At 34.4% G+C, this 22,690-nt stretch overlaps 1 protein-coding gene across 7 annotated transcripts in view; it reads left to right on the top strand.

Moving 5' to 3' along the window:
- The window catches only part of eys (eyes shut homolog), a 522,196-nt gene that overhangs the window by 312,431 nt on the left and 187,075 nt on the right, over positions 1–22,690 (top strand). For all 7 annotated transcript variants that reach the window (XM_073920212.1, XM_073920209.1, XM_073920210.1 and 4 more), the window contains 2 exons: positions 6,237–6,408; positions 10,136–10,214. In XM_073920212.1, coding sequence (XP_073776313.1) covers positions 6,347–6,408; positions 10,136–10,214 — 141 coding nt within the window. In that variant the 5' untranslated portion in view covers positions 6,237–6,346. The remainder of the gene's footprint in view (positions 1–6,236; positions 6,409–10,135; positions 10,215–22,690) is intronic.

Raw genomic sequence — 22,690 nt, 5'->3', positions numbered from 1 at the left:
CAGTCGATACGGTGACTCTCAGTTGTGTTTATGAATAACTATCCACTGGGAAATAAATTCATTACAGCTTAACCAGGAGGTCAGTATGGAGGGAATTAACAATGGTCCATGAATGAACAATTGAGAAAAACTTTAATTAGAAGATGTTAATGATGCGCCTCATTGCTACGCTTTTGCTCCTTTTATTTATGCATTTTGGCTTTTAGAGACTTCCGCGGGAAGGAAACTTGTTTAGTGTGAAACGTCACGGCTAGGTGTTTGTTTTCTCGCTGGCTGTGTATTGAGGAGTGAGTAATTGAAACACAGCTTTAATTTATTGTCAGCGCATGACCTGAACTGCAGCTGATGGCGTCGCTTTCGCCCGAAGTGACTGAATTATTTGCGTAGTCGAGTGTGAATTAAGTTTACATTCCTATAATATGCAGCGTATGATTCATAACGTTTAAAAGATCGCTTTTGCTCTTTATTTAGATGTCTCGGGGCTTTCAGAAACGGTTCCATTTGTTTGTGTAGTTACAGGGAGGAAGAATAATGGCTGTCTGCTCTTTAGTATCGCGGCTCTTTGGCTCTCGTTTTTATCTCTGTCATTTGTCAAGCTGTCCCTGAGTGTCTGTGGAGTCTTACTCGCCTCTAGATTTTACTGGCTCTTCTCAACTTATTGAATTTACAGCTTTTTCTCAGGTAAATTATGACCTATTAAGGTGTTTTGTTACTGAATCCTTTTGGAGTGGATCTTACGTCAATCAGTTTGGTCATAAATCTGAGTTAGAGAATAATGTGCTCTCTGACTACGCATTTTATTTTTAAAAACTACAAATATACATTAATAAAGTAGAACACCCTGTTTTTACTCACACTGAGATGAAATCAAATGCAAGGGAAATCATTTAAGTGTGCTCTATTTTTTTTCCACACAATCTATTGAATCCATTAGACTTTTTTAAAATGATATTATGGTCTTTATGACTAAAAAAAGGTTTTGTGGATTTTATGTAATTTTTGTGTACTTTAACTGAAAATAAGAATGCACAATATGTTGCTGTTAATATATATATATATATATATATATATATATATATATATATATATATATATATATATATATATATATATATATATATATATATATATATATATTACAAATCCAACTGCTCATTAAGGCAAAATTCTTATCAGCCAATTACATGCCAGCGACTTAATGCATTTAGGCATGTAGACATGGTCAAGCTGATTTGCTGCATTTCAAATAGAGCATCAGAATGGGGAAGAAAGGTGATTAAAGTGGCTTTTGACGTGGCAAGGTTGTTGCTCCAGACCGTCTGGTCTGAGTAATTTAGAAACTTATGATCTACTGGGATTTTCACACACATCCATCTCTAGGGTTTACAAAGAATGGTCTGAAAATATCCAGTGAGCGGCAGTTCTTTGCGCCCAAATGCCTTGTTGATGCCAGAGGTTAAAAGAGAATGGCCACCAGACTGGTTTGAGCTGATAGAAAGGCAACAGTAACTCAAATAAAAACTAGTTACAACAAAGGTATCCAGAAGAGCATCTCTGAACACACAACATGTCTAACCTTAAGGCAGATGTGCTACAGCAGCAGAAGACCACATATGGTGCCCTTCCTGTCAGCTAAGAACAGGAAACTGAGCCTAAAATTCGCACAGGCTCACCATAATTGGACAATGGAAGATTGGAAAAACATTGCCTGGTCTGATGAGTCTGGATTTCTGCTGTGACATTGGATGGTATAGGGTCAGAATTTGGTGTCAACAACATGAAAGCATGGATCCATCCTGCCTTCCATTTACAGTTCAGGCTGGTGGTGGTTGAATATTTACACTGGATATTTTTAGACCATTCTCTGTTAACCCTAGAGATGGTGTGGGGGATATTTTCTTGGTACACTTTGGGCCCATTAATACCAATTGGGCATTGTTTTAATGCCACAGCCTAGCTGAGTATTGTTGCTGACCATGTCCATCCCTTTATGACCACAGTATGACCATCTTCTGATAGCTACTTCCAGCAGAGTAACGCACCATGTCATAAAGCACAAATCATCTCAGACAGGTTTAATGAACATGACAATGAGTTCACTGTACTCAAATGGCCTCCACAGTCACCAGAACTCAATTCAATAGAGCACATTTGGGATGTGGTGGAACGGGAGAATCACATCATGGATGTGCAGCCAACAAATATGCAGCAACTGCATAATGCTATCATGTCAATATGGACCAAAATCTTTGAGGAATATTTCCAGTACCTTGTTGAATTTATGTTATGAAGGATTAAGGCAGTTCTGAATCCAAAAGTGGATCAAACCAGGTACTAGTAAGGTGTATATAATAGAGTGAATAAAATACTATTCAAGTATTATATATATATGTATATATATATATATATATATAATATTTTATTCACTCTATTATATACACCTTACTAGTACCTGGTTTGATCCACTTTTGGATTATATTTTATATATATATATATATATATATATATATATATATATATATATATATATATATATATATATATATATATATATATATATATATATATATATATATATATATGTATGTATAAATGTGCTATATTCTGGCAGAGTTTCAACTCAAGGTAAATAGTGCATAAATTTAATTAAGCTTACTCAATATACCTTTTTAAATTATATTATGGCCTATTCTGTGTTGGTTATCTAATTATAGAGGGAATCTGATGTTGTTCAGCTAGGTTATGAATTTAGGTTTGAAGTAGTGCACTTGATATTACCTGGTCACATAAAAATACAGGATTGCACTTTGTGTTTTGACAAATTAGTATAATGCTTCAAATTGAAGGTCAAATCTCTGTTATTTCTAGTTGAAATCATTACTGGTTCTACACACTAGTATTTACTTCCATTTAGACAAATTATAATGGTGGGAAAATTATCAGAGAATGAAAATTTTAAAGTGGTCTGTCCTTCACATAAAACTGTCTATTTCATGTACTCAGGCATTTTAGAAAATAGAATTTCTTCCTCTTGAAATATTTAAATTACAGTTTTTTTCCATTTTAAATTATCACCTTTCTAAGTGATTTTTTTTTTTACTGAACCCTTTTTGCTGTGGATTTTACATCATTCATTCAGAAATCTTGGTTAGAAAAAAATTTACTGTACAGTACCTTACAAACAAAACAAACTTATTGCTGAATTACTTCTCAACTAATTGAATTTATACAGTTTTTTCCGTATTTTTTTCATGTTAATGAACTTTTTGGTTGTTATCATTTGCCAATTAGAATCAGAATCAGAAAAAGCTTTATTTCCAGGTATGTTCACACATACGAGGAATTTAATTTCGTGACTGAGCTTCTACAGTGCAACAGAATGGCAGAGATGGCACAAAAAACAGATAATATATTTTAAAAATAGAAGCAACTAGTGAATGCAAATATACAAGTTTACAAGTGTTTGTACAGGTATATTATTATATACAACGTTATACAGGTATGTGTATTTGTTATGTGTAAATTGGCATGGAAATTATGTTGTTAAATAAATAAGAGTATATGTGTATAAAAAGTAGTGATGTTTGTTTCACAATTACTGTCATCAAGCTTTAGCACCTGTGTTCTGGTGCTAAAAGTTAAAAAATAAGTTAGAAAGTTAGATAATAACTTAGAAAATAGTGCACAGCATGTTGCATGATCAAATAGCAAAACACGACTACACTAACATAGATTTTTTTTTTGTTATTGAACCTTTTGGTTCAGGGATTTTATGTCATGTTCTGCTTAGTCATGTCTATATTTATTAACAATGTAAATATGGTCTGTATTTCACACAAATATAGCAAATTAGCTCAAAGTGAATTAAAGAATAATTTGAAGGTTTTAAAAGAATTGACTCTTAAAATCTGAATAAACGAATAATTAAGCTATTGTTGGAATTGACAGTTGACTTTAACTACTGCTAAATGTTGCACATGTATTAATATAACATTTAAACAACTGTTCAGTACACCAAATTAGCTTTGCTGGGACATCAAACATGAACTATCTATGATATTGTTTAGCTGTGGTAGAGTTAAACACTAGCTATGTTTCCATCCACCTATTTTTATGCATATTTTGGATATGCGCATAAAAAACAGTTAATGGAAAGGCCATGATGCGCAAAAAAAAAAAAAAACATATGCACATAACTGAGTAATATAAGCTTTTTATTTAATAAGAAAGGATAAACTGTGATGGAAGTACCTTTACTGAACAAATTTCGGTATGCACATTAAATAAAGGTCATGTGATTTTGTTAAAAGAGATCATGTGATGATACAAATGTATGTGAATGGACAAATCAGCAGGCTGAGCATATTTTAAAACATCTGAAATGTTGTTTTGGTCATTCTAAAATGCCTGAACCGTTTCAGTATTAGTGTTATTATATAATTAATGACCTCCAGAATCCTGTGCTCTGCGTCTCACGTCTTCAAATGCCACTCCGTGTGAGGATTGCCATCTGTGGTACAAGTCATTTATTAAATAAAAAAAATATTCACACAACTTCTACTACTGCAGCAAATTCCACTTTTAATGTTGATATTTGCCGCCTATTAATCAGGAAGTACTGATTTTGTTTGCTTTGACTCGTTGGATGGAAATGCTGCTTTATCCGCACATCTTTTAGGCAATACTCCAGTTTGGCACATAAAGTTAATTTCAAATTTTCAATGGAAACATAGCTATTGATTGCAGGAGGATAAAAACCCTAATATTAATGTATGAGCAAAAGACTTGTTTCAAAACACCTTATTACACACAAAGAGGGAATAAAGGTTTACATTAAAAAGCAGAAGTGTTAAACAAGTTGTATAGGAGCTTGACCATGTCTCTGTGTCCATTTCGAGTTCATTCCTTCATGTCGTGAATACCTTTGAATCCTAATACAACTGGTCATACTGAACTACCTTAAGAAACTCTTTACACATATTGACTCAGAGACTGTTTAGATGCATGTCACTGATAAAAAGATGACGGATGTTTACTGTATGATGGCTGAAATGGCCATATACACCCAGCAGGCACAAGACATCAACATGACGTTAGATTGATGTTGTACCTCAACATCATGGGGATGTTGCATTTTGTTTGAAAACGAAAATCAAGTTGAAGTCAGAACTCAACATCAGGTCGACGCCAATGTCCAACTTTCAACCTAAAATCAACCATACACTGACGTCTAATGATGTTACAGCTTGACGTTGTGTGGATGTTACCACTATGACGTCTATCAGTGTTGGATTTTGGTTGTCATATGACAAATAAATGTCAGTTTATGATGTCAATATGATGTTAGTTAAAGATGTTGGCTCGATTTTGGATTTTGATCTCTTTCCAACATATCAACCAAATATCAACGTCATTGAACAATGTTGTAGGAGATCAAAACAATGTTATCCTTAGACACTGGCTAGACATTGAATGTTGGTCACCTGACATCACAACCTAAATCTAACCTAATATTAACGTCTTATGACATTGTTTGCCTGCTGGGCAATAATTAAGTGCACTACAGAATGTTACATTTACACACATTCACAAATTACATGTAAATGCATCAGCTTTTTAAAGCATAAAACTCACTACTTGCTACTTTTGAGTACTTTTGAAAGTTCTTTTAACTCATACTTTGAGTAATATTTACAACAGATACATTTACTCGCACTACATTTTTTTTATTTTTTGACGTACACAGGGTTTTGTTGAATAAGGCAAAATAATTATGTGTCTGATTGGCCACATCTGCAACACAAAACTATAAAACTGTTTGAATACTTGTAAAATACTAAATAAATTACATGGGGGAAATAGCATTACCATGATTAAATAAATACTAGTAAATAAAATTGGACATCAAATACATTTAGGGTTGAGGTTTGGCATATTTTAAGTTTTATTTCTGCTAATTGGTTTAAATACTGGAAATATGTTGTTTAAAATTAATACAGATTTTTTAAAACCTTTTTAAAGCCTTATATTTATTGTACAAATAATTGGAAATATTTTATTTTTAGCATTTCAGCTTGGTTTTTGCAAATGATTACTTTAAATCCTGAACAAGTCAAAAAAGAAAGAAAGAAATCTGACATTCACACATTATAAATGTAATGAATGAATCCATCACCATATCCAAGCATTTCTAAATGTGATTTATTTATCTGCCATTGATTTTGTTCTTCCCGAAGGTAAATGGTGCGAGCTGAACGTTGATGAGTGCAAATCTAATCCATGCCGAAACAACGGGAGCTGCATCGACGGCCTTAATGGTTACCAGTGTGTTTGCTCCAGAGGTTTCATGGGCGATCACTGCGAGAGAAACACTGACGAGTGCTCATCCGGACCCTGTGTTCATGGGAGGTACATTAACCTTGCTGAGCCGTAACCACTTGTATTTCCAGCTCTGTGATTGAGAGCTTTGTAAATGGCCATCCCATCCATTCTGAAAGAGAGAGTATACCTGTGAGTCTTTTAAAAAACCAAATGTGCTCGCGGTCCTTCTTGCCAGCTCACTCTCAATTAGCTGTTTGGCAGTCTGGTACTCCGTAAACACAACATAATTAGTCATTACCAGCTGTTTCTTGCACTTTGAGCATCTAACCAAGTTACAGTAGTAATTTGATTTTGCATAAAGTGCTAATGCCTTAAATAGACACAGGTTGAGTTGAACAGATTTTTCCTCTGGGAAACATACCTGGAAAGCATCTTGGGTTTGTTATTTAAAAAAGTGCACATATGTTGTTGGCTGCGTGTTGCCACTGTAATCAAAGATGTATGTATAGCAAGACTGAATGTCAATGCTATTTTTAATATTGTCTAGATTTGGCTAGCAATTTAGATTTATACTTATCAATTTAAAAAATAATAATAACTAATGTAACTTGAATGCAGCCACCCAATTTTAATTATTTTAATTTTACTCACAATCCACTAAACACAAATTAAGATATTTTGAAGATGGAAACTTGGTAGCATTAACTTTCGTTGTATTTTTTTTCCTACTACGGAGGCTAAAGGTCCCGGTTTCCAATGTCCTTCAAGTTATCTTCTTTTCTGGTCAACAGAACAACAACAATAAACAAGAAACACCACTTGATATTGAGTAAATGTTGGGTGATTTTTTTTTTTTCCATTTGAAAAGGGTGTCTTATTTTCCAGACCAAATATCTGAAGATTCTTACATCAAGGTACAATTATTACATAGATGTTATTCAATTCAATTTATGTTTATTTGTATAGCGATTTTACAATGCAGATTGTGTCAGACAGCTTAACATAGAAATGCTAGTGAACTGAAACTGTCAGTCCAGTTTTCGGAGTTGAAGCTTAGTTCGGTGTTGTTTAAATTTCACTGCTGAAAGTCCAAACACTGAAGAGCAAATCCAGCGATGCGCAGCTCCACAAGTCCCAAACCAAGCAAGCCAGTTGGCGACAGTGGTGAAGAACAAACTTCACCACTTGACGAACGTGAAGGGGAAAAAAAAAATCTTGATAGAAACCAGGCTCAGTTGGGCATGACCATTTGTCCTCTGGTCAAATTTCCTGTGCAGGAGTTGCAGTCTAGGGATTTGCAGTCTGGGATCAATGCAAAGACTTGTCACTGTAGTCTTTCAGGATTCAGTCTTATGCTCTCAGCTCCTCCATGACCGCCACAGCATCAGCTCATGATAAGGCCTGGTACAGGATCATGGATATCATAAGAAAAATGCAAAGTAGGTTTCTTTTTTTAATTAGGTTCCAAAAACAAAACTTGCCATTCTGTCTTATGTAATGTAAGTATACTTAATATTAAAAAAGTATAATATAAATATGGAAGCCTGTTTCAGCCACATGAATTAAAATTAGTAAAACATTATAGTAGTTCCTCCTGTGTTTGCATGGGTTGCCTCTGGGTGCTCCCCACAGTCCAAAGACACGCACTATAGGTATATTTTTACTCTATTCGGAGCTCTCCATCAAAGCACACATGGCAAATTTGGTTTGAAAATTGAGAGTTAAGTCGGGTTTTCCTATTGAAATACATTTTGCTTTTCTCTTCAAGCTCGTAAACACTTGTTGTCTGCAACATTTTTACCATTACTTGACTTTGGTGATGTTTTATATATGAATGCTTCAACCAAATGTCTTCAGCCTTTAACCCTGTTTATCACAGCACTCTGAGGTTTGTTACAGGCTGTCAGAGACTAAGGGCATACTTACACCATGTACAGTTGCCTTGAACCTGGCCAAAGCATGCTTGTCCCCATTCCCGTCTCCCCCGACAGCTTGCATTCACATTACTCTGCACACTTCTTCCAACCGGGCCAGGGCCGGCCAAGTGAACCGTGCCTGAGCCCGATTCAGAGCACTCGCACTTCTCAAACGATCTAGGAAATGGGCCTGGGCACGGTTCGGATAGCATAGTGATAGTACGCCCTAACTCCCACTGCATGACTCTGGTCTGTAAGGCTCTTCTGGGTCTGGTGCCTTTTAACTAAGTTCCCTTCTTCACAAGTCAAAATGACAGCAAGCCCTACGTTCAAGGGAATCTTATCATTTTGACTGTTCCCTGGGTTTAAACTGAGATGGGGAGACGAGCCTTTAATTACGTTACCCCCTCATCCTGCAATACTCTTACTCTATACTGAACTAAAAATATCTGAGCTCATTCCAATCAAATAATTTCTCTCGATCCTTTTATATTATATATATATATATATATATATATATATATATATATATATATATATATTAGTGGTGGGCCGTTATCTGGGTTAATGTGAAAAATATTGCCGTTAATCTATTCTCAAAGTTTGATTGGGAGCTGGTATTATTCTACGCAAGCTATGATGACTTTCACTTTGATATTTTAGTGTGGATGGAGCCATCTGACCAAAAAGTGCACTTTTGAGTCAAATCAGTAGGATGTCTGACGTTAAATGCAGTTCTGCAGTTTTATTTAATAATGCACGCCAAATAGAAAAAAAATGCTGTTTTGAGCTTATATAGGCCTACAGTTTAAAATTCATGTTTTTACTGAATAAACAGTTATTATCATAGTAGAACAGTTTCTTAAGCAGTTTGTGATGCATTTTGGATGAGTCCCTGGTCTAATGCTCCACCTGGCTTGAGAAACCCGTTCTCAAAGACTTATTATTTGGGTAGCACGCACATTCTGAATGCCTTTGGCAGAATTCAAATGATCCATTTTAATCTAGATTAATTTAGAGAATAATCTAGATTAATATAGATTTAAAAAATGATTCTATGCCCACCTATAATTTATATGTTATATTATTATTATTATTATTATTATTATTATTATTATTATTATTATTATTATTATTATTATTATTAATATTTATTCATTTTGGTAGAAAAACGGTTCTACAATGATAACATCAATTTCAAATTTTTATATATTTTTATATGCCATTTAAATAATTTTAAAACAGCAAAAGATATAACATTTAAATCAGCAGAAGCTGCAGCCATGTTTTGCACCTCAAACACAACCAAAGCTGCCTTGTTGCCTCTCTCCCTCTGGCCATTTGCCATCCATATTATTGAGCCCTGTAAAATCTGGAAATGAAATAGGGAACACAGTTCATGCGGATAAACATGCATAGGTTTATAAAAAGATGCATCTTTAAATTTTATAATGCCATTATACTGCTTACGAGTTTTTAGGGTGGATAAAAGATATGGGATGTCACCTGGCATTAGCTGTTAAAACAGCAAATGAGCTGTTTAATCACAACCTAGTAAATGTAGCTCTTGCGCATTAATTACCAATCAATGTGACTTCATCAAGACAGCAGGAGTGTGAAAGTTGCAGTGTCGTGCATGTGACTTTCCAGCATTTGTAATATGATTTGACCGTATTTTATTTACAAGAACCTCACTAATGAAAATCCCTTTTATAAGCTTGTTGTTTTATTAGTCCTGCTGTTTTACTGTAAAGCCTCTGTCAGAAATCACTTCGCAGGTAAACGTGGCTGAGGCTGCAGCTTCATCGACATGTAAAATCATCTCTCATAAATCATAAATAATGAATGCAAAATTTGCACATGTCAGAGCACATAAACGCTCTCTTTTTTCATTGCAGTTGCCTGGACGAAATTGATGCATTCAGCTGTCAGTGTGAGGTTGGATGGACCGGGCACAGATGCCAGATCAACATTAATGTGAGCATGTTTTTTTTTTTTTTTTTTTTTAGTGTGTCCAATCAAGATTATCAGTACATCTTTTGAGCTATCAGTTATTGGTGCATATTATGTATGTCACCAGAATGGTAACAAAACTTTCACAAAATGGGCTATAAGGCGCAAGACATCTTTGGCATGATTTGTTGCTATTTTCAGACCAGCGCAATCATCATTTTGACGTTGTTTAAATAGCAAATCCATTTGCGCCACTTTGTGGACTCATGGGCCTGCTGGTGTAAAACAGTGGTGTGTTAAGACGCATTATTGGTGCATTGCTATTTTGAAGAGCTGAAATAGACCACGCCATTGACTAAAAGTTGGTCCAAAGTCCAGCACAGAGCATGTACAATACAAAATACACAAATATCTCTACTTATGAAAATTTTTTAAGATTAAAATGTTACAAAAAGTATTATTTTCTACATATAAACAAAAACTTCTGCCTTCATGCCTTCTTTATGCCTTCATGCCTTTTTTCAGTTCATTCATGACAATTTGCTTTATTTTTAGCAGTATTTATTATATTAATAGCATTTTTATATTTGTTTTATAAAAACAAGTTTAGATTTGTCTATCTTTCGAGTTTTTAAGATGTATACATCTCCATATGGGGCATAAGAATAGCACGTGTGTTTGGATATTGATCCCACTTCGTTATTTTTGTTGATTTATTCATTTTCGGGAAATTATAACTAAATTTCGAAATAGTTTTGAAACAAATCTTTGCACTTAAACTATATTAAATATGTAGGCTGATGGATGTCTTCAGTGGAGTGTGTACAACCATTTCCTTACTCCATGAAAATAAATTATTAAAAAGTAAAAGTAAAGTAAAGAGAAAGTAAAGATGTCAAATGGAGGAGGCTCAGTCTTTATCCTTGTGCAGATTGTTTGTTTATCTGTTTTCTCGCTAGTGAATCATTCAGTTTTTCTACTTACAAAGTCTGTCATGTAAATAGCAAATGCACCATGGTGTGATGCAACTGACTCTTAAAGGGAATGGGAGATGAGACTCTGATTGGTTTATTGCACGCTATGCTCAAAACACACCCCATAACTCATTAAGAGAATAAGCTTAACCCTGTTAGACCATGTGCTGGGGCACAGAGCGTATTTTTCCATCCTTAAAATAGCTATAGTGGATTCGAACACACTATGTATGCTTTTGCGCTTTTGACTTTGCACCTAGATTGTTAAAATAGAGCCCAACTAAAGTATTAAAGCCCAAGTATTAAACACCAAAATGATTTTTCTTTAACTATAAAAAAGCTAATTAAATAAGATAACATGATTTCAATGTTAGTTTTTTTGTACCCAGCCATAAGCAAGGCTTGAAATGCACTACCAAATGTTCGAAGTTTTCAAAAAAAAAGTGTTAATGTGAAGAAAAAAAAACATCAGACACTTAAAAAGTTTCTTACAGTACTGGTAAAATCTTAAGTAAATTATTTTAAAATGAATTTAATCAAATGGAGCAGCAGTCTTATTAATATTAATAATAATTAATATCATTAATGATTTAATGATAATAGTAATTTGCGAGCATGGACCTCAAAACCAATCATAAGTAAACTTTTTTAAAAGCTTGAAAAAATTTCATTTTTTAGGATACAACAAAGTTTGGCTAAGATACAATCATTTGAATGTCTAGACTTTACCATTGCTTGCTGCCAAACCTCATAGCTCAGTATCATAATGTTGACTTGATTTCAACTTTCCCTGATGGCCACACTGGTGAAGATAAACCGTGCAACTCCTCGCTGCTTACTTCCGGCTACTTCAATGCTCTTGCTACATTTAGTGTGAACACACAGTTAGAGTTTTTGTCTTGGTTCTAGTCCAAATATCTAAAGATTCTTAAATCAAGAAGCATTTTCTTGACTAGTCCTGTCTTGTTTTTAGAAATGATATGTCAAAATTAGATGGGTTTTTACTGAAACAGTCAACATGGTCTGCAAATGGGGTGAGCAGTAGCAAGAAAATTTTGCTAACCACATTGGCAAAAACAAGACCATTTTCTTTACTTGTCTAGAAAATGCTTATTGATTTGAGTAATTTTAGATGTTTGGCCTAGAAACAAATTCTGAGTATTTTATTTTTATTTTTTATTTTAATATTTTCGAGTAGATTTTTTTACTAATGGCCCTTTTTCACTGAGTGGTACAGTATGGTATGGTACGTGCTTATCAGGCTTGCGTTTCCACTGCCAAAAGGGTACCAGTGGTAGTGATTAATGCAAAATAGCCTACTGCAATGTCTGCAATTACATGAAATAAATAAATAAATGCAACATATATGAACACATACAGACCCTCACAGTCTCCGATATGTTACCAATTACAGAAAAACTACACACAGAAAACATTTAGTCCTTATTTAGGTTTAAAAACAACTTGCAACATATAGCCTACAGCAGGCATCTCCAAACTCAGTCCTGGAGGGCCAGTGTCCTGCAAAGTTTAGTTCCAACTCCAATTAGACACACCTGGGCTAGCTAATAAAGCTCTTACTAGGTTTTCTAGAAACATCCTCATAGGTGTGTCAAGGCAAGTTGGAGTTAAAATCTGCAGGACACCGACCCTCCAGGACCAAGTTTGGACATCCCTGGCCTACAGTCAATCCAAACCTTTCATCTGCATCTTCAATCTTCACCAGCACATGTAACCTCTTGTTAGAAAGTCATTCTTAGTTCATAATAGTCCAAAAGGTGATGATAATAGTTAAACATGGCAGTTTGTTCATGTTTTAGGTTGCTAAAAGAATCATTTGCTCCTTATTTTTCCGGCTTCTCCTTTATTTTTTCGCACGTCACTCTTGTGTTTGTCCATTTCTGAAAGGAACAGATGTCAGAAGCACTTCAACAATTACGATGCACGTTATTATAATCAGCTCAAGATGTTCGTTATTTCAAAAATAGCCATGCGGCGAGCTCTATGGAGAAAGTGAAACTGCACAACAAAAACAGGACAAGGCAGATTTTGTTCTTCTTGGCTTTGTGGCTGTTCATCAAGACAGCAACAAGGTTTGTTTGAGCTCGGGTCGACCATGGCTTGTTATTATAATGTGACGTGTCATTTATCATGGCTAATGTTAAGTTAATGTTCTTATTGTTGTTGTTTTTTTACGTTCACCATAGATTATGTTGCAGCAATGATGACATTTGAGTTCCTGTTGGTGGAAAGGTTTTCCTGTTTATTGCATCTTCTATTTAACCATAACCTCTTATGTAGATTTCCATTTGCAGAAACGTGAGAGCCATAACAATCACTAAACCTTTCTTACACACTCCTCTCTCCTTGCACTTCCAGCTCTGCTTTTTCCTTCAGGAAATGCAAATCTACTCAAAAATCTGCGGCTGTAAGTTACTTAGCATATGAAAACCAATAAACAGAATGTAGATATGCAGAAATACAAACAGTTTTGAGCCCATAAAGCATGCTGCATTCACTCACAGAATCAGAAATCAGAATGAATATGCACTTTATGTCAAATGGAGAGACCCGTGTCCAAAGAGTCCCCGGGCTGTAATGAAATCAAAGTTCAAGGTTTAACAGTGACAGTGAGTCTGTGAGACATGGCCTCCACATTTCATTCAGCAAACAGGGAACTGTCATGTAAAACGGTTAGGACAGAATGCGGAATCAAACAAGAATACAGAGTCTCTGACACACTTATTTTCTGTGGTTTGAGCTGCGTATCACTACACCCGCTATTGACAGGATCTACTTTTTGACGTTCAGCACTGCCACAAATGGCTGTCTGTTCCTTTTGTCCTAAAAATGGTTTGATTTGTGTTCAACTCTCAGCAGCGTTAACAGTCAAATACAGAGGGATGGGTTGTGCCGCCACTGGTGTTTTGTGCTGGAATGATCCCAGTCGGACGTCCTGTCAGATTTAGTTTATTGTCATTTCTTTCCTGTATGGGGAGTGAGGAACACAAAAACAGACACACTGCAGAATGTATTGTAAAGCCCAGGCTCATTGGAAATACGAATACGAAATGTAAAATATGTTGCTCTGGGTACATTTAGTTCGTTTAAACTTACAGATCCACAAGAGGGTGCTGTGTACATTTTTGCTAATCTGAAAATATTTAGGTGTACATTTCAGATATACATCTTTCTTGTACTCGTCTGTAAGAAATAGGAATGTGAAATGCGAAACTTGAAATGTTGCTCTGGGTATATTTAGTTGCGTGTTTAGAATGTCAGATACACTAGAGGGCGCTGTGCACTTTGTTGATAATCGGAAAACATGTAGGGTTTTGTTTTAGATTTCATTTTCTGTCCTTCTTGTACACGTCCGTAAAATATAGGAAACATAAAGTGTTGCTCTGGGTACTTTGTATTTTGGATATTTTGTTGCACGTTTAAAATGTCAGATCCACTTGAGGGTGTGTACATTTTTGCTAATTTGAAAAACTGTAGATTTTGTTTTGTTTAATTTTCGGTCGTTCTTGTACACGTCTATAAAAAATATGAATATGAAATGCGAAACGTAAAATGTTGTTCTGATTATATTTAGTTGCATGTTAAAATGCCAGATCCACTAAAGGTTGTGTACATTTTTGCTAATTTGAAAATTTGTAGGTTATCTTGGATCTTTCATTTTCAGTCCTTGTACACGTCTACAAGAAATGCAAATGTGAATTTTGAAATGCACATGTTGCTCTGGATACATTTAGTTATGCGTTTATAATGCCAGATCCACTAGAGGGTGCTGTGTACATTTTTGCTGATTTGAAAAACTGCAGGTTTTGTTGTGTATTTTATTTTCGGTTGTTCTTGTACACGTCTTTAAAAAAATATGAATGCAAAATGCAAAACGTAAAATGTTGCTCTGGGTAAATTTAGTTGCAAGTTGCATGTAGACATTTTTACTAATTTGAAAATCTATAAGAAATACAAATGTGAATTGCAAAACGTAAAATGTTTAGCTGGATATATTTAGTTGCATGATTAAGATAGCAAATCCACTAGAGGGTGCTGTGTAAATTTTTGCTAATTTGAAAATCTGTAGGTTTTGTTGGACAAATGATTCTCTCCTTCTTGGGCACATCTATAAGAAATACGAATGTGAAATGTGAAACGTAAAATATGTTTAGATGGGTACATTTAGTTGTGTGTTTAAGATGACAAATCCACTAGAGGGTGTGTACATTTTTGCTGATTTAAAAAAACTCTTGGTTTTGGTGTATATTTAATTTTCAGTCCTTGTCCACGTCTATAATGTAATACAAGTAATGCAAATGTAAATTTTGAAACGCAAAATGTTGCTCTGGATACATTTAGTTGTGCGTTTAAAATACCAGATCCACTAGAGGGTGCTGTGTACATTTTTGCTAATTTAAAAATCAGTTGGTTTTATCGTATATTTCAGATACACGTCCTTCTAGTCATACAGTGAACCATTGACCTAAACACTTCACTAAACCTAACTAATAGTGTTTTCACAAGCAAGTACAAGAGATTTGTGCAATGTGATCACATAGTTATACCTTGATCTTTTGTGGCTTTTATATGTTTGTAGAACTGTTCTTCACCAGACTCAAACCTGCTCTTTATCACAAACACAAAACTGTAAAAACTGAGCAACTAAGCAAATTGACTACTCCAGAAAAGCTGTCTATATGGAGATAGATAAATGGGACAAACATAGTCTATTACAAATTATGGACATCGTTAAGCTATTCTGTGGCATTCATTTGGTGTTGTGCAAAATACTGCTTGAAAACAATGCTTTATTTGTTGATTATTATGTTTCTGTAAACAGAGCCGGTCCAAGGCATAAGCGAGCTAAGCGTCTGCTTAGGGCCCCATGGCCACCAGGGGGGCCCCCAAGAGTGCATGAAATTACTAACTTTCGTTTTTGCTTTAGTTTGTTGGCGAGTTTGGTTATAGATTATGGGTGGGACAAATAGATCAATATGCTCTGGCGCCAAGAATCGATATTTATCTAAATGTACAAAAGATCTGAATTAATTAATCTACTCTGACTGCTGCCATTTACCACTGTGGCTGCAGTACACCCAGCTGCCACCAGGCTCTGCTGGTAATGGAGGATCAACAATACATCAGAGACGCACCAGCCTTTTTACCCACTGACAGATGAGCCATTTCAATTGTGAAACTTTATACAGGAATATGGGCTTACCCTATTTAATTCCGCCAAAATATATAAGATATCAATAGGACAAGAACACATAATTTGAAGGGTCTTTCATTTATTTAACCCTTGCCGACCTTTGCAAAGTCTTGTAAATATCAATAATGTAAAAAGAGGGGAAAAAAAGATTGTTGCCATCATACTGCCTTGTCGAATGTATTTAGTTGGTTTTTGTAAATCAGTATTTACTATCATTTCTTCTTGGGAAAGTCTTAGTTCATTTAGTTTGGCTAAATAAAAAATATTTTATTTTTAACCCCCCAATATTTTGTTTCCTGATTGTCTATGGAACAAACCAATGTTGTCCAATGAATTTTCTAATTAACCTAGCTTGACTACAGTCATCATATGACATCGCCATCTCTTGCTTCATATGGGATCAGACGATCGTGACTGCTGTAGCGATTCCAGTAGTTTTGTTTTTTGGTATTTATCTCCAAGAAATCACTGAATGCATATAATATGTCATCATAACGATCTAATGTGGCAATAAGATCGTAATACTGTGCATTTAACACAGTGGCCATAGTCATCAATGTAAACACTCCAAAAACAACATTAACAGTATAGCAGACACTGTAAAAACCCCATTGACAGCCACTAAACATTACTGACAGGGTATTCAAGTGTCATTGAGTGCATGAAGTTGTGGGACTGCTGTACAGAAGCTATTATTAGGGATTATAGATCGCGAAATTGAGCAGTTTTTATTTTAGCGTTTTTTTCTTTTTCTTTTTTTATTTTTTGTTTTTTTAAAGCATGATGGTAAAACATGAACGCAGTTATAAATATATTATTAGCGTTGTCTATTGTAAAAATTCGTAATAATGACAAAAGAATACTAATTTGTGGATCTCCTTACTTCCGGGAGCAGGTGTGGTTAGTGTATTCTGGGAAATTTTTCTTACCCCTTGATTTCGAGTGTGGTCCAGAAAAATCTACATTTGAAGGGGTGTATTGACCTTATTCTCCGCCGACGAGCGGGCGCTGCCATTTAAATCTTTTTGGCTCAAGACTTCCGGTCTCATTCACTTCCATTCATTTTTAGACATTAAAAACTGCTCATTTCGCTGCTTGATGTTGCAATTTGATATTTTCTTGTTATATTATACTACTTGGTCTGTATAGTCATGCAAACATTTGTTTGTAGAGCAAGTAGTTTGACCGTTTTCTGCCGTTTATTATTCCTAGTCATTTCTCCCATAGGCGACTGAATCGGAAGTTCTAAGACAATCGCGAAAACAGGCGCACTTCCGCATTTTAGAATAAGGTCAATACCCCTTGGCACTTAGCCCTACGCCTTCAAGCTAAAGAGAATTGGGACACCCCTACCCCTTCACGGGTACGGGCAAAACAAGGGGAATTGGGATTGGGCCTAAGTAAATAAAAATAGTTATTAAGACTATTATGTTTAAAAATCTGTTGAAAGAAAGAGTTAAACAGCACTTGGATAATATTTGGAACAGAAGCAAATTGTCACTGGATTGCTAATATATTTGCCTTTAACTTTACACATGAATAGAGTGTATGCACAAAGTTTGCACAGTACAGTAAATATGTGAGTATACTGTACTCAAAAGAATTAGTTGTAAAAAAAAAAAAGTTGCTTTCTTAAATTAAATTGAATCAAAGTAATTTTACAAGCCATTTTAGCTCACATTACCCTAAACCAGGGGTGCTCAATCCTGTTCCTGGCGATCTACCTTCCTGCAGATTTCAGTTGCTACCCATATCAAACACACCTGCCTGTAATTATCAAGTGGTGTTCGGGTCCTAATTAATTGGTTCAGGTGTGTTTGATATGGGTAGCAACTGAAATCTGCTGAAAGGTAGATCTCCAGGAACAGGATTGAGCACCCCTGCCCCTAAACTTACATAAAACATAACTTATAAAAACAAAATAGTTTGAAACATTATTTGGTCACATTTTATCTTGATGGTCCGTTTGTTACATTGCATCTACATGTAAACTAATTTTCATTAGATTATAAGTACGTAGACTGTTAGGTCAGAGTAAGGGTTGGGGTTAGTGTAAGTGACGTGTACTTGCAAAGTTTCTTATAGTCAGTTTAATGTCTATTGAAGGAGCAGTATCAACTGATATTAAGCAGATAGTCTACTAATACTCAAATGGACCAACAAAATAAAGTGTTACCCATTATTTTTAGTAAGTTAAAGTAACAAAAATTGAATGACTTATTGATCATTGTTTTTAGCGTATGATTATACTATACTATAAGTGTGTGCTCAATCAATTAGCTACAGTCTAAAATAAAATTAAAGTTTGCAAACGTTCCTTAATAGAAATGCCTTTGAGTAGTGTTGTAATATATCAAGGCTGGTAATTGGTTCAGTTTTCAGTCTGGTTCTGCTGAAAGGTTGCTGGTGTACTCTGAAGAGCGATCCATAAGCCATCACCGTCGTGCCCTTCAGCAAGGCTCTTATTCCCAGGTTGCAGTGGGGGGTTGTTCAAGTTCATAGCAGCTTTCTGAAGGGACATCTAAAAGTCACAGAATCAAGTTCAACCAGACCCGCATGGTGATAAATAAAGATTGTATTACATCTTCACGGCCTGTGCTCTTCACTGCCCTAGAAAGCTGAATAAAGTAACGATGGTTTTTGAATGATTTGATATCAGTTTTACAGTTCAGTGTTCTCTGAATCTAAGCTCACAAAATGGATCAAAATATAAGAAACCAGATTTTCAGTTTTTAGTTGTGCAGTTGTGGTATGATCAAAAATATTAGTCTTATATATTTGCTTGTAGGGGAGAGCGGACAAAAGTAACATGAGACTTAAGTAACAAAGCAATTTTCTCGAAGCCCTGACAACATTTGATTTCCAGGCTATAACAGCACATTCAGCATGCAACCCTTGATAGAGCTGCCAAATATCATGTAATTTTAGGACAGTGTGCCGCTGTTAGGTCCAAATTTCTGTTTTTAAGTGCAGAAAGTAAATTATTGTATGGACCCTTTTCACAAGCCTGTTATGATGCTTTTTACGGTCATCAGCATCTTGACATTTTTTTTTTTAAACATGTATGAACATTTGGATGTATTTATGTACGTATAAATATCATCTTTGCTTCAAATTATAAAAATGTATGGGTTTCTAATGCAACGTCTATGGGACAAGACAGCAAATTTGAAGTTATTCTGTCCTCTGGTTGCCAGTCTCACACAATGTTTTTCCTTTTTCTGAATTTAAACATCATCGTGGAGTTTTTCTTTTATTATTTTAGCAAAAAAGATTGTAAAACAATTATTTGTTGTATTCTCCTATTCTCTAAGCTCTAAGTTTTCACAACTATGACGACTTCTGCTACTGAGAAAAAAAAAAAAAAAAAATATATATATATATATATATATATATATATATATATATATATATATATATACATACATACATAAAAATTATATAAATGTTTAACATTTTGCAATGTTTGTTGCTTTTAAAAAATTTGATGGAAGTGAAATCTAAAATGAAAATGCAGTTTTATTTTTATTGTTTTGCAAAAATAAAGGACAAAGTGGCGCAGTAGGTAGTGCTGTTGCCTCACAGCAAGAAGGTCGCTGGGTCACTGGTTCGATCCTCGGCTCAGTTGGCGTTTCTGTGTGGAGTTTGCATGTTCTCCCTGCATTCGTGTGGGTTTCCTCCGGGTGCTCCGGTTTCCCCCACAGTCCAAAGACATGTGGTACAGGGGAATTGGGTAGGCTAAATTGTCCGTAGTGTATGTGTGGATGATTCCCAGAGTTGGGTTGCGGCTGGAGAGGTATCCTTCTCAGGAGGATTATGTGCTCTGTTTCCCTTTTAAGCATTATAACAATATGTGTGTGTGTGTGTGTGTGTGTGTGTGTGTGTGTGTGTGTGTGTGTGTGTGTGTGTGTGTGTGTGTGTGTGTGTGTGTGTGTGTGTGTGTGTGTGTGTGTRTATATATATATATATATATATATATATACACATATTGTTATAATGCTTAAAAGGGAAACGGAGCACATAATCCTCCTGAAAAGGAAGAAAATCTAGCAAAAATCATATTTCACAGTGGAAACTTTAATTCTTCTGTCATTTCTATGGTAATTTTAAGTGTAATTATACATATATTTTTGTGGAAGTTATACATTTTTAAGCGTGAAGTTTCATATTTTCAAATAAAATAGTAAGTAGTGATTTCTAAATTTACTCTGATATGCATTTTTATTGCAAAAATACAACAAACATTATTGAATGTGTTCCTCATGATTTTAATTGTTTGTCTTTTTTTTTTTTCAAAATAAACATGTATCTTGCAACACATTTAAAAAAAAGTTTGAAAGTTTTTAAATCACATCATTATTTAGCCAATTTACCTGATTACTAGCCTTAAATTGATTCTTTCCTAATCTTTTTAAGAGGAAAGGATGTGTACAGTATTTAAAAATGAAATCAAGTTGACCAGACGAAACATGAAACATTTTGTGTTCATATTGTCCGCAATGAAACACAAGTTAAATTTAAATTTAGAACTCACTACTATAATTTTATATTTGCATTTTCCATACTTTCCCAATTTATTCTGATTTGGGCTTATTAATTCAAACTCTATAGTTGAATGCTGTTCTTATATATCGTATCTCTGCATGCATTAGATGGTGGGGATAATTCTTCTGGATAACAACCACAGAATCATCTAAACACAAGAGTCTGATTAAAATGCTTCTATCCCTAATTGATTTAATACCTAGCGCGGCCTTAAATGTCCCCCCGAGACGAAACACTTGGCTGCTTGGAGGACTTCAGAGGCTTGTTTGGAATAAATCATTAGCCGCTGTTTGCTCCCGTAATGACCATAGGACGAGATCTGCCATTCTGTTTCTCTATACTCACTTACTGTATCAACTCCACTAATGTACCATATATCCTTTTTATATTAACGTCTTTAAATCACAGAAATGTAATTAAATGTAGCCATACAGCATGCAGTAAAAACTGTATTAGTGCCCTAGGAAAATTGTATGATCAAGCAGTAAACTTGTGATTTAGTGAAAGTTTTTTTTTTTTTATTTTTTTGTGAAACATTACTTAAAATATACTGTAATATTAATCATTATTTTATTATTTAAATATTGGTTATGGAAATTTTTATTCTTTTTCGAATCCAACTAGTTTTTCGTTTGATACAACGCACTTTTTTTATACATACACTCAAATTATTATTATTTTTTTTTTGCTGCTTGTTCAAAACACTAAGTTAAATTGAGCCGGATCAACACAATTTTGTTGGGATAACTTAATTGTTTTATGTTCAATTCACTTAAATTTGTGAAAACAATTACGTTAACTTAATCAGTTTGTGTTAGGACAACAGAAAGGAATAGTGTGGGACCCCACATTTTTTTACATTGTACTTGTATGTTGTATGAGTCAAAATTATTAATTTATATTTATGCTAAAAATCATTAGAGCATTAAGATCATGTTCTGTAAAGAAATTCTAGTAAATAAATGAAAAAAAAGTTTTATTGGTAATATGCATTGCTAAGAACTTAATTTAGACAAATTTAAAGATGATTATCTTAGGAGTGATTGATTTGATTGATCAATTGATTCATTGATTCATTAATTGATTGATTGTGTCCTCAGTTTCTGTATATTCAAATAGTTTTATATCAGCTAATATTATCTTATTTTAACAAACAATACATCAATGGAAAACCTATTTAGCATTCAGATGATGTATAATTTCCAAAAATTACCTTCATGATTGGTTTTGTGGTCCTGGGTCACACATAAATAACTGAATGTATCTTTAATCACACTCATAAATCAAACCCTACCCCATAACCAGCCCTTAATACCAACCCATACCACAACAACTGTCCTTAACCATGTCCATATCCACCCTATACACTGCAAAAAAATAAAATAAAATAAAAAATACTTCCATGTTTATTTATTTTTATCAAACAAACATTGTGTAAATGTGTTAACATAATGAATACATTGAACGTTTCTATTAAGTATATTTTATAAAGTCATGCATTGTAATTCTCATAATTTATACAAAGCTGAAGTGTAATTAATACATTCACATACTGTATACTGTACAAGCAAAAATGCATTTTTGTGAGGTTACTTTAACAATTGTTTACTGTAGTCACCTGAATATTACCATTCTTCAAAAGGTAATCTAAACTCATGAAGTCACATTTTTAATGGTAAACTAGTTCATTTAACATACTAAAAACAAAAATGCCATCAAATCTAAACAGTGGATACTTAACTTAGTTGATAGATGATTCTAGAACA

Source organism: Danio rerio, chromosome 13 (genome assembly GCF_049306965.1).
Source record: "Danio rerio strain Tuebingen ecotype United States chromosome 13, GRCz12tu, whole genome shotgun sequence".
Taxonomy (NCBI): Eukaryota; Metazoa; Chordata; class Actinopteri; order Cypriniformes; family Danionidae; genus Danio; species Danio rerio.
This window is presented reverse-complemented; position numbering and strand designations above follow the sequence as displayed.